Source organism: Saccostrea cucullata, unplaced genomic scaffold, assembly GCF_032062105.1.
Source record: "Saccostrea cucullata isolate Sc308-1 unplaced genomic scaffold, CSIRO_AGI_Scuc_v1 ctg10671, whole genome shotgun sequence".
NCBI lineage: Eukaryota > Metazoa > Mollusca > Bivalvia > Ostreida > Ostreidae > Saccostrea > Saccostrea cuccullata.
The window spans coordinates 1,280-15,219 of record NW_026923120.1 but is presented as its reverse complement, the minus strand read 5'-3'; the positions used below and the strand labels follow the sequence as shown (position 1 = coordinate 15,219).

At 34.7% G+C, this 13,940-nt stretch overlaps 1 protein-coding gene across 2 annotated transcripts; it reads left to right on the top strand.

Moving 5' to 3' along the window:
- Positions 1-1,139: 1,139 nt before the first annotated feature.
- On the top strand, positions 1,140-13,386 carry LOC134263207 (proteasome subunit beta type-5-like). Of its 2 annotated transcripts, XM_062745521.1 has the most exons (7): positions 9,002-9,168; positions 9,284-9,428; positions 11,454-11,565; positions 11,729-11,828; positions 12,048-12,077; positions 12,424-12,628; positions 13,181-13,386. In XM_062745521.1, the coding sequence occupies exons 1-7, from the start codon at positions 9,028-9,030 to the stop codon at positions 13,267-13,269; spliced, it is 822 nt and encodes a 273-aa protein (XP_062601505.1). In that variant the 5' UTR covers positions 9,002-9,027; the 3' UTR covers positions 13,270-13,386. The 2 variants fall into 2 exon arrangements, with proteins under 2 accessions (XP_062601506.1, XP_062601505.1); XM_062745522.1 differs by lacking the exons at positions 9,284-9,428; positions 11,454-11,565; positions 11,729-11,828 and adding an exon at positions 1,140-3,048 and having other exon boundaries at positions 9,098-9,168.
- Positions 13,387-13,940: the final 554 nt, after the last annotated feature.

The following is a 13,940-nucleotide window of genomic DNA, read 5'->3' as shown; positions in this document are numbered from 1 at the left end:
AACATTACTCCATACAATGTGTTGGTGATTGCAAACAATCAAGATATTTACGTGAGGTGCCTGAAGGAAATACTTTAACTGCCTATTTTTTCTATCTACCTGCTAAACAAAATAGACATATGTACCAACTTTTCGAATGTAAGACATGTAATTGCAATTTCTTTTTCATGCACCGCATATTGTTTGAACATTTTCAAATTAAATGCTAAGCATCCTCCTTGCAGTGCCCCATTTCAAAATAACTTCTATCGCCACAGAAAAAAGACCTGACGTAAACACAAATGTTTAGGGCATCTTATAGCTTTTTTCTTGAGTTTTAAAGAAACCAACAAATTATAAAGACTTGTTCCACGAAAAATTAAATACAATCATGGTAATAAACGCATCTATCCACAGCAGATATATGCACATGATAACCACGTGCTCAGTGTAATAATATTAGCTAGGAAACTCGAGCTGCGAACAGAACAGTTTTTCCCGATTTGCTGGAATGGGGTTAAAATCGCGTTTTTTCATTAATCAGACGAAGCGATGCAACAAATAAAAGTAGTAAGTAATATTACCTAATGGTTATAACTTAGTAATTTTTTGTCTTGATGTTATTATGGTCGCATTAATTCTAAAATCAATGTTATTCGAACTCTGTGTGACAGAGGAATGGCGGACGAAATAAACACATGGCCTCAGGAAGACACACATATGAAAAATCAAATTTTTAAGAATTTTAGATAATGACAAGAAAAAAGCGAAACAAATGGTTGTAGCCATATTATCAATGAATCAATCTAACACCATTTTCAATGCATTTTTCATCTCGTGAATGCTGTAGCTGCGCAGTTCTACCATGATTAATTTCCTCCTAATTAAGACACAATAAACTTAATTATTTACTAATTTTGGTCTCTAACAGTAGGTAACTAGTGCATTAACATTTTGAGTAACTTTGGGCTAGTTTAGACGAGTATTAAGCGCATTCTTGGCATTTCTTATTTCATACCAAACTAGATCAAATTTGCTTGTACATCCCCCTTAAGCTCTCTATCTCGCACATTTCATGTGTGCAACTCAGGAGAATATACATGTATTGATTAAATATGGAATTTAAGTGACATTTCTGGTTGTGAATTATACCGTATTTCATGGCTCAACGTGTGGTTAAAAATGTTGAAAACGACTACTTAATTTGCAGCATTTGTTTAGGAAGATATGAAAATCCTAAACTACTACCGTGTGGGCATACATTTTGTCGTCAATGTTTAAACGACCATATTACTTTGACAGTTACGGACCGTGCGGCTCAAGGGTTCAATTGCCCAAATGACCGATCCCTTGTGAAGCGACCGAAAGTGGGTCTAAATCCAAAGCAATGGGCGGACGCTTTCCCCACAGACACCTTTCTCGTGAGTTTAGTACAAGCTGTAGCCTCGCATGAAGGCGGGGGTCCTCCGCCAGTCGGAGCAAATGCTTCCCAGAACACCGAACAGACGACTGATGGCGAAGTGGCGGGAAGTTCTAACGGTCCTCGATGTGAAAAGCATCCTGACAGACAGATTGAGTTCTTCTGTCTTGGTTGTAGTACTTCAATATGTCCAGTTTGTGCTGTGAGAGAACACAGAAAAAGGACGTGTGAGTGTGTCTCTGTGTCCGAAGCGATGGAGAGACAGAGGCCAAGAATTCAAGCATTGAAAAGAAGATTCGAAACTCAGATTCAAAAAATTCAAAGGTTAAACCGGGGAGATGGAATCCTAAATGGCACCTTTACAAGTAGTAAAGAGAGAGCATTGAATACACTGAATGACATAGAAGCAAAACTGGGTACCTTTTTCCAAGTGATTCTCCAGCAAGTGGAAGTTCTTCGTCAGCAAGTGAATGAGGCAACAGTGAATTTCGCGGGCGAAAACCAGCAGCTGAACTCTGTTCTTGAAAACATAGAATCGACAAAGCTTACTTTTGAAAACATGTGCAATATTAATCATAGTGCTGAGGTGTTGAATATTCTTCCTAGGATGGAAACACAAGCAGACGAGTTTGACACTGCCATGCAAACTGCCAATCAAAATGCTGGAATGCAACTCGATGTGGTCACCAATACTTCATTTGAAAGTTTCCTACGTAATCCTCCACCAATCGGCACCCTTAAGGTTACACGTGGTAGTAGAAACAACACCAGAAGACCACCCAACAGACGGGACCAAACAAGAAACCGCAGTGGAAACCCATCTCAGGAATACCAAAGGCAGACATCCACTGGAGCAGTGCGACCGACAAACACTCCTCGGCCTACACGAGAACCAAGACCAACAAGAACGATCAGCAAAGTCAACGTCAAAGTTGCGTCAGAGGCCGTGTCTGCTTGGCATCTGACAGGTGTTGTGTTTGTTGGAAATACCATTGTTGTAACAGATAACTTAAATGAGATGGTTCGACAAGTGTCTATATCATCACAGGCTCTGAATCTCACATTGCCCTTAGAAAAACCTGTTTCAATTTGCAACGTGTCTTGTCCTACAGACGTCGCAGTGACACAACCAGATAAAAGAACCATTACGATAATATCAACAGAACGAGGATTGAATGTCAAAGGGACTGTGCGTACCAACAAAGCTTACGAAGGGATCGCTCAGATGCAGAGTGGGGACTTTGTAGTGTCCTGCATCCAAGGCAGAATGTCCATTGACGTCATCGATAGAGGAGGTCACGTGTTAAAGTCGATTGAACGGTCGTACTCTCTTCGATGCCCACGCTTCCTGTCTGTTACCTCTGCAGGGAGAGTGATCGTCACCGACAAGGAGCAGAAACACATTGTCAGCCTCAACTTCGAAACTAGCCAATTAGACTGGACCTACTCTACCCAGTACTCTCCCTGGGGATTGGCTTGTGACCAGGATGGGAAAATATTTATTTGTTTGGACAACAATTCTGTACAAGTCGTCTCCGAAGAGGGCCACCTGATCCAGGACAAATTTGTTACCGAAAACGATGGAATCAAAACACCACATGCAATATGTGCGCGTCGTGGACAAATTGCCATGACTGAATTTGGACCAAGTTTGTTCGTTCCTAACAGCCCTTTTGTGTATATTGCAAAATTCAGTAACTACTAATTTTTGCATGCAAAATATTTTTCTACGAGAAACATAAGTATACGATGCATCTTTCCGTTGTACGTCCTCTGTAAACATTTGAACATATCCAGTTTCAACTATGAATAGCTAGCTTTGGCCAAATTAGGTGAAGGAACACAAAAATTACACATCTATCTTCGGATGACTGTGAGACGGACCCAAATCTTTGGAAACAATATTAAAGAAACCTTTTGGACGTCAGACAAGCACAATTCTAGTAAATAATGTAGATAAAAAACTCTACACCTGGAAAGGTTAAAATTGAATCTTTTGATTAAAAAATAAATGAAATTCAAGTCCTTTAGGTTCGGGGCTCATCTCCTTTGGTCAAGATCAAGATAATCAGGATAGGTACTTTATTATTTATACCCAGAATGCCTTCAAAAACTTAAAATGAACTTTGTTCTGTCACAATTGAGAAAATTCACCAAAAATGAGGGTGATATTAAAAATTGCATGGTATATTTAAAACTTCTCCTTAATTGGATATATAGTAGACGAACTGTACGTGGAATTTTTTGTTCAAGACGTTAAGGTTTCAGGTACTGATTCCATTGGGCCTTCAAGATTTATTAAGCCTTACAGTCAATATGTATTTACTATATTTTAGAAATGAGTGACACCCCCCCCCCTCCTCCCACAGAGTTATTTGCAATATTATGTACATGTAAGTCTCCGTGGCATTGTCATTATTATAAAAATCAATGTACAATTCTTAATTTATATCTTTACAGGATTTCGTATAAATATGTGATTTCACTCTTTTCATATAATATTTGTAAATTTCACCATGCATGGTTGTGCATATAATAAAATTGCGAAACCAGTTTAACAACTAAAACTGATTTTGTTGAACATAAATCGAGTACATGTACTAGTATTTTGTCATTTTTTGTGAACTGCAGTAAATTTTTGTATCCTGATATGTAATTCGAATACCATGGACGTGTCAAGTCGTAGACACTTTTTAATGTATTTTATTCTAGATATCTCGATTCATCGGATCGATATCTCAAAGTTTTCATTTGGTCCAATATTTGGTTCGAAATAACGAGATTTATATGTCAAAGGAACTGACAGCAGATCGATGGACAACCTTCGGCAACCCAATTTCTTCTCCAATTTATCTATTTTAAAAAGGACCAATATAATGTTTTCTATCTCCAGTTGATAATATGTCATATAAAAAATGACATTGTAAAAAATTTTTTTACCCCATGAAAGAACAAATACATGTACGATAATATATTTTAAGAAATCAAATTTCTGATAATATAGCCATTAGATACAAAAGTTTATGAGTAGGAAATAAAATAATTATAGTTAATTAAAAAAGTAAGAATGCAAAATGATCAAGGTCAATGTCAAGGTCAGAAATGATGACAATTGCGTATCTTCCAAATGTATCGTCATAGGAGTTTTGATAAAAAATATCTTCACTAGCTAGTTGCTTTGAATTCCAAATCAATTTATTTAAACACAAAACAGGGAATAGATTGGTGAAGGTCACAAGGAAGGTCAAGGTAAGAAAATAATGCCGCAGTTGAAAAGCTTCTACTAATGATATCAATATGTAACAGCATAAAAAAATCGCCAGATGTCTTCAATTGTTGCTCTAAAACTGGCTAGAATACCACTTGGGAATAGTGAAATCAATGTCACAGGTAAGGTCAAGGTGATGAATTTTAGCCAAAGTTAAAAAACTCAGCCTCTTATGTATCGGTGCATGATTTTCAGTAAACCTTTCATAAACATTAGATTTGATACTGAGCTAGACGTAGAGTGTGACGCACAGATGGACAGAATGGCATCAGTGCTAATATATAAGGAGACGATGACCTTGCCCCCTTGGGAACACGGACCCTCCAAGTCTTAAAATGGTAAGGGAAGCCATATTTCTAAAGAAAATTGACTTTCTTGATATTCAAAATTTTTAATAATGTGAAAAGCTTACCTTGTGTAACCCCCCCCCCCTTTTTTTTTGGGAGTTGGGGGTGGGGGTGGGGGTTTAAAGTGCAGCAACTCGCTCATAGTCCAGTACAAGTTTCTTTATAACTGAATCGAGATTAATGAATAGGCGCGGACCAAGATTTTTTTTAAAATTAAACTTCATATGTACTGGCATGACTTTTCCGACCTACATAACATGGTTCTGCGTTTTCCCGTTAAGTTACCTTAATTTAATTGCTATGTGGATTTAAAACTTCCAACGGAGGGCGTGTACCTCCTCAAGATCTTTGCATGCTTAAATATGTTGGAGATCAATCCAAGTAATGCTCTTAACAATTCCAAATCTTTTTTAGCTATAAAAGATTTTTTCGCTTTATTTACTTTATACTTCGAATATATGTATTCTTCTTACAAAGAATACATTTCCCCCCGAAATCCGTTGATATGTGTAAGCACTATCAAACATATTTTCTAAAATAATTACACAATAAAACCCCAGGTTATCAGAATTTTCAAAGTATGTAGAAAAATACCATTATCATCTGCATTTGGAATTTATGCCTGCCGGTTGAATTGAATTGAATCGCAAGAGTCTACATACGAACTATTTCTCAAACAAGGCAAGATATTGACAAACAAGTTCATGATACTAGGATATCAGTAGTATTGTTTAAAATTAATATTTAACAAATTAAGGGGACCGACTATAGTTTTATTGTGTCAAAACTACAATAGCGAAACTCTTTATTTTTATACCATGTATAACTTACATTAATTTTAGTGTACATGCAAAGTTTGGGGGAAATCTACCGTCCACGTATTTTTGAGGGACCGTCTCAAAATACAGGTCCATTTACTATAGGATTATATAGGAAAATGCCAATTTTTAGCACTTTAAAGCAAATTATACAAATACTACAATAGACATTTTGTTCAAACTATAATATTTGATGAGTAATACTATATTATACAATATATGTAAGAAACACAAAATTCTACCGCCTTGTTACCAGAGGGGGCATCTCAAAATGCAAATAATTAGCAAATTTTACTATTTTTATAGAGTATTACAAAATATGACGTACACAAGGGATTCACATGATAACATGATAAAAATATTGGAGATATTCTCACATTTCTATTTTTAAATTTCAAGAGCGTATGTTTATTACTTTTTCCTTAATAATATTTTTATTACCCCTTTCTTTAAGAGATACAGATTATAAACGTCAAAAACACACTGCATAGACGTTAACCTACCTATCAATTGCAAAATCGGTTAAAAAATCAGTTATATCAAAATGTATTTACAATTTTATACCTATAATTTCTTAATTTTGTTTGATTTTAATAATTAAGCGAAAAAAGTTGCATTAGAGCAGTAAATACGCTTCATTTTACCATGATGCGCGAAATATTGCGCAATGGAAACTATAGTCGGCCCCCTTAAATGCATATTTTTTATCCAGTCAAGTGTGGGCTTTCATTTTTTTAAATATAAATTGTTGATTTTCACACCGACTTATTTACGTATTTTCAATTTACATAATAAGAACCCTATCTTCACTGCACACTATAAAGAGTTCCGATTTTTTTGTATTTTCCTGCAGTTAGAGTGATCTGCCCTTAAATCTAAATTCTAACATATAGAAATTCAAGTATAATGTGCAATTTATAATCAATTCAAGTATTCTTAACATTCTAAAAGGCCAAGATAGTTAATGAACATGTTGTTTACATGTGTTTTCCTTGTGGAAGTAAACAACAGTGATTTCTATTCACTGTACTGTGTTGTGTTAGATTATCTTTCCTGGGGGTAAATGCCACGTACCATATAGTGAAAATAAATAAGCTCAATAGTAACACCTTTATGGAATATATTTTTCTCAATGTCCAACACACATTTTGCACTGGTGTAGAGAGGGTCCTTAATCATGACATAGAACATATAGCAGGCATGACTAGTCAACAGGGGATGCTTACTTCCCCATGGTGCCTGATCCCTCGTCTTTTTCAGAAGTAGTGCAATAGTTTGCTCTGCACTGGATTTAAATTGTTCCAATTAACTTAGGAGCTTTAGTACTGCTTGTTATCTTTATATAATAGGAATAAATACAAAATGACAAGCAAGTCTTAAAAGCTTATAAAATCTAAAAATTAATTTGTTAAAATTGTCTTTTTATTGTTTCAAAAGGGTTATATGTATAATTATAGTTTATACTACTCAACTCGAGGTCAGATGCAAAAACTATATGATGCTGACAAATTTAAATCACATTTTATTCATGAAAACTCTAATTATGCAAATGCTGAGATTATCTTGAAGAACATAATATACAACTAGTTCTCCACAGTAATAGGTTAAATTAACAAATCCAAAAACTTCAAGTTACACATAATCAGATTTTAAGTAATTCTACAACCTGGAATTTAGCAAGAATTGAGACATGGAAGCTCATAAAAGCATGATTCACTGAAATATTGTATCTCAGATCCATTAAAATAGTTGTACATGTTCATTCCTATAAAACAATTTCAGAAAATATAAATAAAACTGTCTCTTGTTCTTCACAACAGGTACACTTAGGAAGATGCATCTTTCATCGTCATTCATTCTGGTAAGCTATGTAACATATAACAATGCATGTCTTCTTTCATTTCAAACGAGTAGTTCTTGACTTGAGGTATAAAATACATTATCATTTTAAAACTGCTTGCATGGCAAGTCTCTAGTACATTTTTTTTAAACACATTCAAATCTCATTATCATGATTATAAAAAAAAAAGTTATATTAAAAATATGCAATGCAGTATAATTTACTCTTACATGCTTATTTGCAACACTTCAGGATACAATGCAATGAATCCCTTAATTTTTGTGTATATATAGACTATCGTCTATCGGAAACTGTACATGAATGCTCAAAGGTTTATGTTATGTCTGTATCTATATTCAGAATGCTCCACAAAGCTATGCACAATGCACTGCTTTGCACCAATCTTGTTTTCACACATTTTTCTTGCTCTACATTAATCTTTCAAAAAATAATTTGGGAGCACTATTTGGCATTATCATGCTGGTCCAGTAATCCACATCGGCAAAAGATACAGTCCACTATGCCCTGAATCTCCAAACTAATCCCTCCTGACCTTTGCCCTTGATTTCTTTGGTGTCACCTCCACAGTATCTCCCTCATTTTTCCCAAGAAGTTCTTGTACAAACTTGAATTTGGACAAGAAAAGTTTCCATACAAGATACCATCCTGTAAAGAAGCAATATACTTTAAAATTTTTTTTTTATTGTGGTGTAATCACCCGAAATTATACACTTTGAACCGAATAAACTATAACTACAGTGGTGTTGTAACTTATCCCCCTCCCCCTTCTCTGTTCAGAGCCATGTATGTAAAGCACAGTGTATGTGCTTGCAGACAAATTGACAGCACAAAAGTATCATATGGCGATTTTTACAATGTCTAAGCAACTTATTTGGACTGTTCGTTGAAGTCCCCCAGTTCTTGTACACTTCATAATCATAAATAAACTGAAGTCCATTGTTCTTGATCATGAATAGTAGAAAGATGTTCTTCAGAAACAATAATCACACTTGGCATAAAACACAAAATAACATAGCTATGACAGTCTAACTCTAAGGACTTACCACAACCTATAAAAAGTATTACTGCGACCAGTGCAACAGCAATAGTGAAAAAAGTAAGTAAAATTTCTAACACATCTGCCATGAAATCAGCTGATAGCAGACATCCGGAAGTAGAAAGATTTCTGCAGAAAATGAGAAAAAATGTAACTTTTGCCTTTTTGTCTACTTTTGTTTCTTTCTTTTGTAATTTACATTACAACCAAAAATTTTAAAGACTGGTGTTTTTGGTTGTCATTCTTTTAAAAAATTAATAGTAAGCCCGAGACTGCCATTTGGAAAATAATAATCATCATGGCGCTTGCCGATGTCTGTGGCTTGAAAACAAACCAATTTAAAAATGGACTTCTGAGCGATTTCGGGGGAACACCAACACATTTACTAAGCGATGTATTAGCTACAACAAACAACTTTACTGTACCTTATGGCATTGACGTAAGAGAACAATTAATATAAAGAAATCATACATTGCAATCTCATTCAAACAATTCGAATTTCCTCAAATATTTCAAATTGTAAATATACTAAAATTTTAATTTGTTTTATTTAGCCGGTTGAGAATTTGAAAGAATTTACAAATCCCAACAGTGAAGTCAAAATACATTTTGACCATGGAACTACAACTCTTGCTTTCAAATTTCAACATGGAGTTATTGTCGCAGTTGACTCAAGAGCTACAGCTGGACCATCTATAGGTATTTTAAAAAAAAAAAAAAAGTCTTTAGCAATAGTAATAGCAACAGTAATATGCCTTATGGTTTGACTGTTTGTATGAGTGCATTTGTACTTTTCTCTGCTGAAAAGTTTGTGGCTCTGAAACCCCCACCCCAACTTAAATACCCCCTAGCTTTCAACTTCTTTACGAAAGGCCTAATAATTATTTATGCAAATCAGAAAATTACTAAATGAAAACCAAAGCAGACTCCACTTGGATCAAGGTTTCAGGCTTGATGTGGTTTCATAGTCTTCAGTGATTGGGAAGGCTAATAATTGGGCCTAAATTAAAATTTTGTTTGTTTGCATAGCCGACCGACCCACAAAAATTAGCCCGTCTCAAAATATTTTATTCTACTTTTCATTAACAAATATTTTTTATTTGATTTGTTTCTTGTCCATTTTTTGGGGGGGTACATAAAACATGTATCAGGTCATTTGAACACTTTGATTTTCCTTTTTCTCAGTCGCCTGTTGATGATTGAGATTAGGAACTGAATGAAATGGCGGTAAGAAAAAATATTCGCAGAGATATATTTGATCTTGTTGATGTCGTTGGGAGCTCTTCATTGCTACTAATCGATTTCAAAATAAATGTCGCCGACATTGCTGACAAAAAATAAAATTGTCATACTTTAATTTTATTACCAAATCTAAGTGGAAAGAGCACAAAAGTAGTTATAAATGTTGAAAACATTGAAGGACTCCATGCCTTCAGCCTTGTTAATATTTGAACGCCATGATTAAATTTGGGGTCAGACTAATAACAGGAAACGGACAATATTACGAGGTTTTACTATTCTTTAAGGAAAATATTTTTCGTCTAGACAATGTGGAGACATAATTAAAATAAGAAATACAAGTCTTATTTTTGATTAACAACTTTAAAAAAACGTGTAATCCCATGAATAAATACATGAAATGGAGGGTGGAACTAATATCAGTAATGTATCCATTGAATGGAATTTAAAAAAAAATATATTCCCACTGTTTCCTTATATTGTTTAAAGTAAACAAAATATATGAAGCAAAAGTTTCAATAACAATTAAGAATATGTACACACAATATCGATTTTCTAAAATTTTAATAGTAATTTGATGTCAAGAAGAAAAAAAATAAAATATATTTCCTACCTACCTACCCATTGCTAAAAATCTGGGTCAGTAAATGGCAAACAACCAAAATTTTAATTTAGGCCTTGTCAATCGGACTATGGCGCAACTGTCAACATTTTCGATGGGCCATTTTTGAATATGTCATCAATATAATCTCAAGGGCCATTTAAAGAATATGAAACACAAAAGAATACATGTTTTAATAAACCAAATCTAATTTTTAACTTGAGGAATGCAGCAAATTTAAAGGAGCTCACATAGAATATAATTGATATATTTTGTGTTAAATTATGTCAGTTTTGGAAAGCCCCTGAAAGGCACAACCCTACATGTACCTATAAATGAATGAAGTAATGTACCTAGTGTCATGCTTCGTGTAACACGAAGCAGTTTTTGACAGGCTTTCACCAATGAGATTTGTTGTTTTAAAATCGACTGAATTTAAAATAAAAGAAAAACAAGTAAGAAATTTGTAGGCAAAATATCTCCAAATAACATCACTATAAAATTTAATGGCAATGCGTACCTTGATTGATATTTTTCACTTCAATGCGACTATGGCGTGTGTTGCAAACCCTTCCCAATCACTGAGTCTTAGATGTACTTTGGATGCACAGATGTTTTGGCATAGAAATATTGAACTGGCCTCACTATATTGTACCTGTAGGATAGAGCCCAATGTACAAATCACTGCATTCAGTTGCCAACTGTGTACAAGTTCCAAAAAATTAATTCAGCAGACTACTATGAAGAACTTTGCTTTCCAGTCAGTATGAACCATAGGTAGCTTTAGACAGATACAAGTAAAGACCATTTGAAGTTAATATTTATGAATCATTGTGCATTAAAAGAATTGAATGGATATGTGATACAGTGTAAATGTCTTACAGAATCCCAGACAGTAAAGAAAGTGATCGAAATAAATCCTTATTTACTGGGGACCATGGCTGGTGGGGCCGCTGATTGTGCCTACTGGGAAAGGGTACTGGCCAGACAGTGTCGGTAAGTTCAACAGATTCTTTAAGTTTATCTTTTCTGACTCCTTAATATTTCACAATGAAGATTCCTTATAAGCCAATGAATACTACTATGTAAATCACACCAACATACTAGTTTTAAAAAATGTAGAAAAAGTATTGCTAGAATATTGCTTCTATATTTCTAGAATATACGAGTTACGGAATAAGGAGAGAATATCAGTAGCCGCAGCATCCAAATTATTGGCCAATATTGTGTACAACTATAAAGGAATGGGGCTGTCTATGGTAAGATGGATTTTATTTGTAAATTTACTCACATGCATCATATCAGACCCATTCATCTGCAGAAGGTGGACTTCAATGTTTATTATTTTCTCCTTATACAGCAGTTCAGTTTCTTAATGTCTCTAATAGATATTCAATTTAGATCCCTCTCTCTCTCTTTCTTTCCTTATGAAGTGTTTATTTTGTAATATATTTTATAGAAGAATTTTTACATTGTAGGGAACTATGATTTGTGGATGGGATAAAAGGGTAAGATTTTATATGATTTTCTTTCCTGCAATTGATTTTCACCTAAAATTTGATGCTAAAGTGAACATTTACCATTGCGCACTCTTCACTTTTATTTATTAATTTTTGGAGTCTAAAATGAAAATGTCTGTATAAGAGCTTTTTGAATTGTGGTGCTCTTGCATAGAATCCTGACCATATTGTGACTCAGAATTCATATTCCATATCATTCAGACTAAAGGAACAAAAAGGAATCCATGCAGAAATATCATTTCTTCACTCTCAATAATTCCAATGAAAATCTTTATTTAGAAAATGCAAGCCAAGATGCAAGCTGTTCAAATATAAATTTTGATTTCCTTTTCAGGGACCTGGTCTTTACTATGTTGACAGTGATGGAGAAAGAATGTCCAACAATATATACTCAGTGGGTTCTGGGTCAGTTTATGCCTATGGTGTTTTAGACAGTGGATATCGTTATGACCTCTCAGTGGAGGAAGCTATTGACTTAGGGAGGAGGTCAATTTACCACGCCACCCACAGGGACGCATACAGTGGTGGAGTCGTCAACTGTAAGCACACACTCACTCTTTGGATAATCCCATTGATGTTGTAATATTTGGTTTCATTTTAGATAACCAAGTGTCCAGTTCACATCTACTCATCTCCCGTTGGCTGACGTAGTTTAGTTTTGTAGCTCACACTTGAACGTTCTAGGGCATCCACTTAAATTGCATCACACAAATGATTACTCAATTATTAATTTGCTGGATGGCTGTAATATATTTAATAAATCTACCAAGGAGGAGTTGAGGGATACATTTGCACTTGGCTATCTAATGTGACTTGGGTTACACAAGTTTTTCCTTTAAATTTTAATCCTGCATTTAAGCCATTTATGACAAACAGCAATGCTGTAGTTTTACTTTATTTCCCTTTAGAATGAACTGAATTCATCTGTCTTGAACTGTATCTTATGAAGGAAATATATATCTCCTGTAGAATTATGTAATTTTATCATATTGCAGTGAAGCATATATATGAAAGAAACAGGATTGGAATAGAAACGGGATTGGAATTTATATCTCAAATAAAATGATATGATTTTATCTTCCATCTTGTAGTGTACCATATGAAGGAGACAGGATGGGAGTTCATCTCTCAGACGGACGTGTTTGATCTCCATTATCAGTACCAGGCCGAGAAGAAGTAGAGACAATATGTGATTCTATAAATAAAAGTGCTACCTGAACATTGCATCATCTCTTGACTGAAATATCATGCTTAAAACTTTAATTATTTCATTAATAAATATATTCATTAAAAATGTTTTGACTGGATTTGTTGTTTCTAATACCAATAGCTTTGAATTTCCCTCAGAACTGATTTTAAGATTTTTAACTAAAGAGATTGTTTTATGATCTAATGGTTTAAGATCTGACACTGACAGAAAATGTGGTATAAATTATGTCCTATCCATAACTTTCCATTGGAGTTCTTTATTTATTCAAAGAGTACACATGATTTTAGGGTGTATCTTTATGATTGTGCAAGTTCAAAGTCTGTAACAGAATGTTACCGGCGGAGAAAAATGTTGGCAAGACTGGGACTCAAACCCAGGACCTCCCACATACTGTGCAGGCGCTCTAATCACTGAACTACCGGTTGATGTACCCAATCCCCGTTACACTTTTCTCCCCTTTTTCTTGAGGTTTTCTATCCTGAAAACTTCACAGAGACTTCTATATCGCCTTTGGGTTTTATGGTTGGGTGCCAAATATAAAAGGCAGGGAAAAATGTCATTCAGACTGGGATCGACTCAAACTCAGAACCTCCTGCTTACTGTGCAATTGCTCTAACAACTGGGCTGACGTACACAATCCC

Excerpts from the sequence above, each read along its gene's own strand:
- LOC134263207 (XM_062745522.1), top strand. The coding sequence starts at position 1,140 with ATGGCTCAACGTGTGGTTAAAAATGTTGAAAACGACTACTTAATTTGC. Across the intron at positions 9,169-12,047 it reads CTGTACCTTATGGCATTGAC|GGAACTATGATTTGTGGATG; the intron begins GTAAGAGAACAA and ends TTTACATTGTAG. Across the intron at positions 12,078-12,423 it reads TTTGTGGATGGGATAAAAGG|GGACCTGGTCTTTACTATGT; the intron begins GTAAGATTTTAT and ends TTTCCTTTTCAG.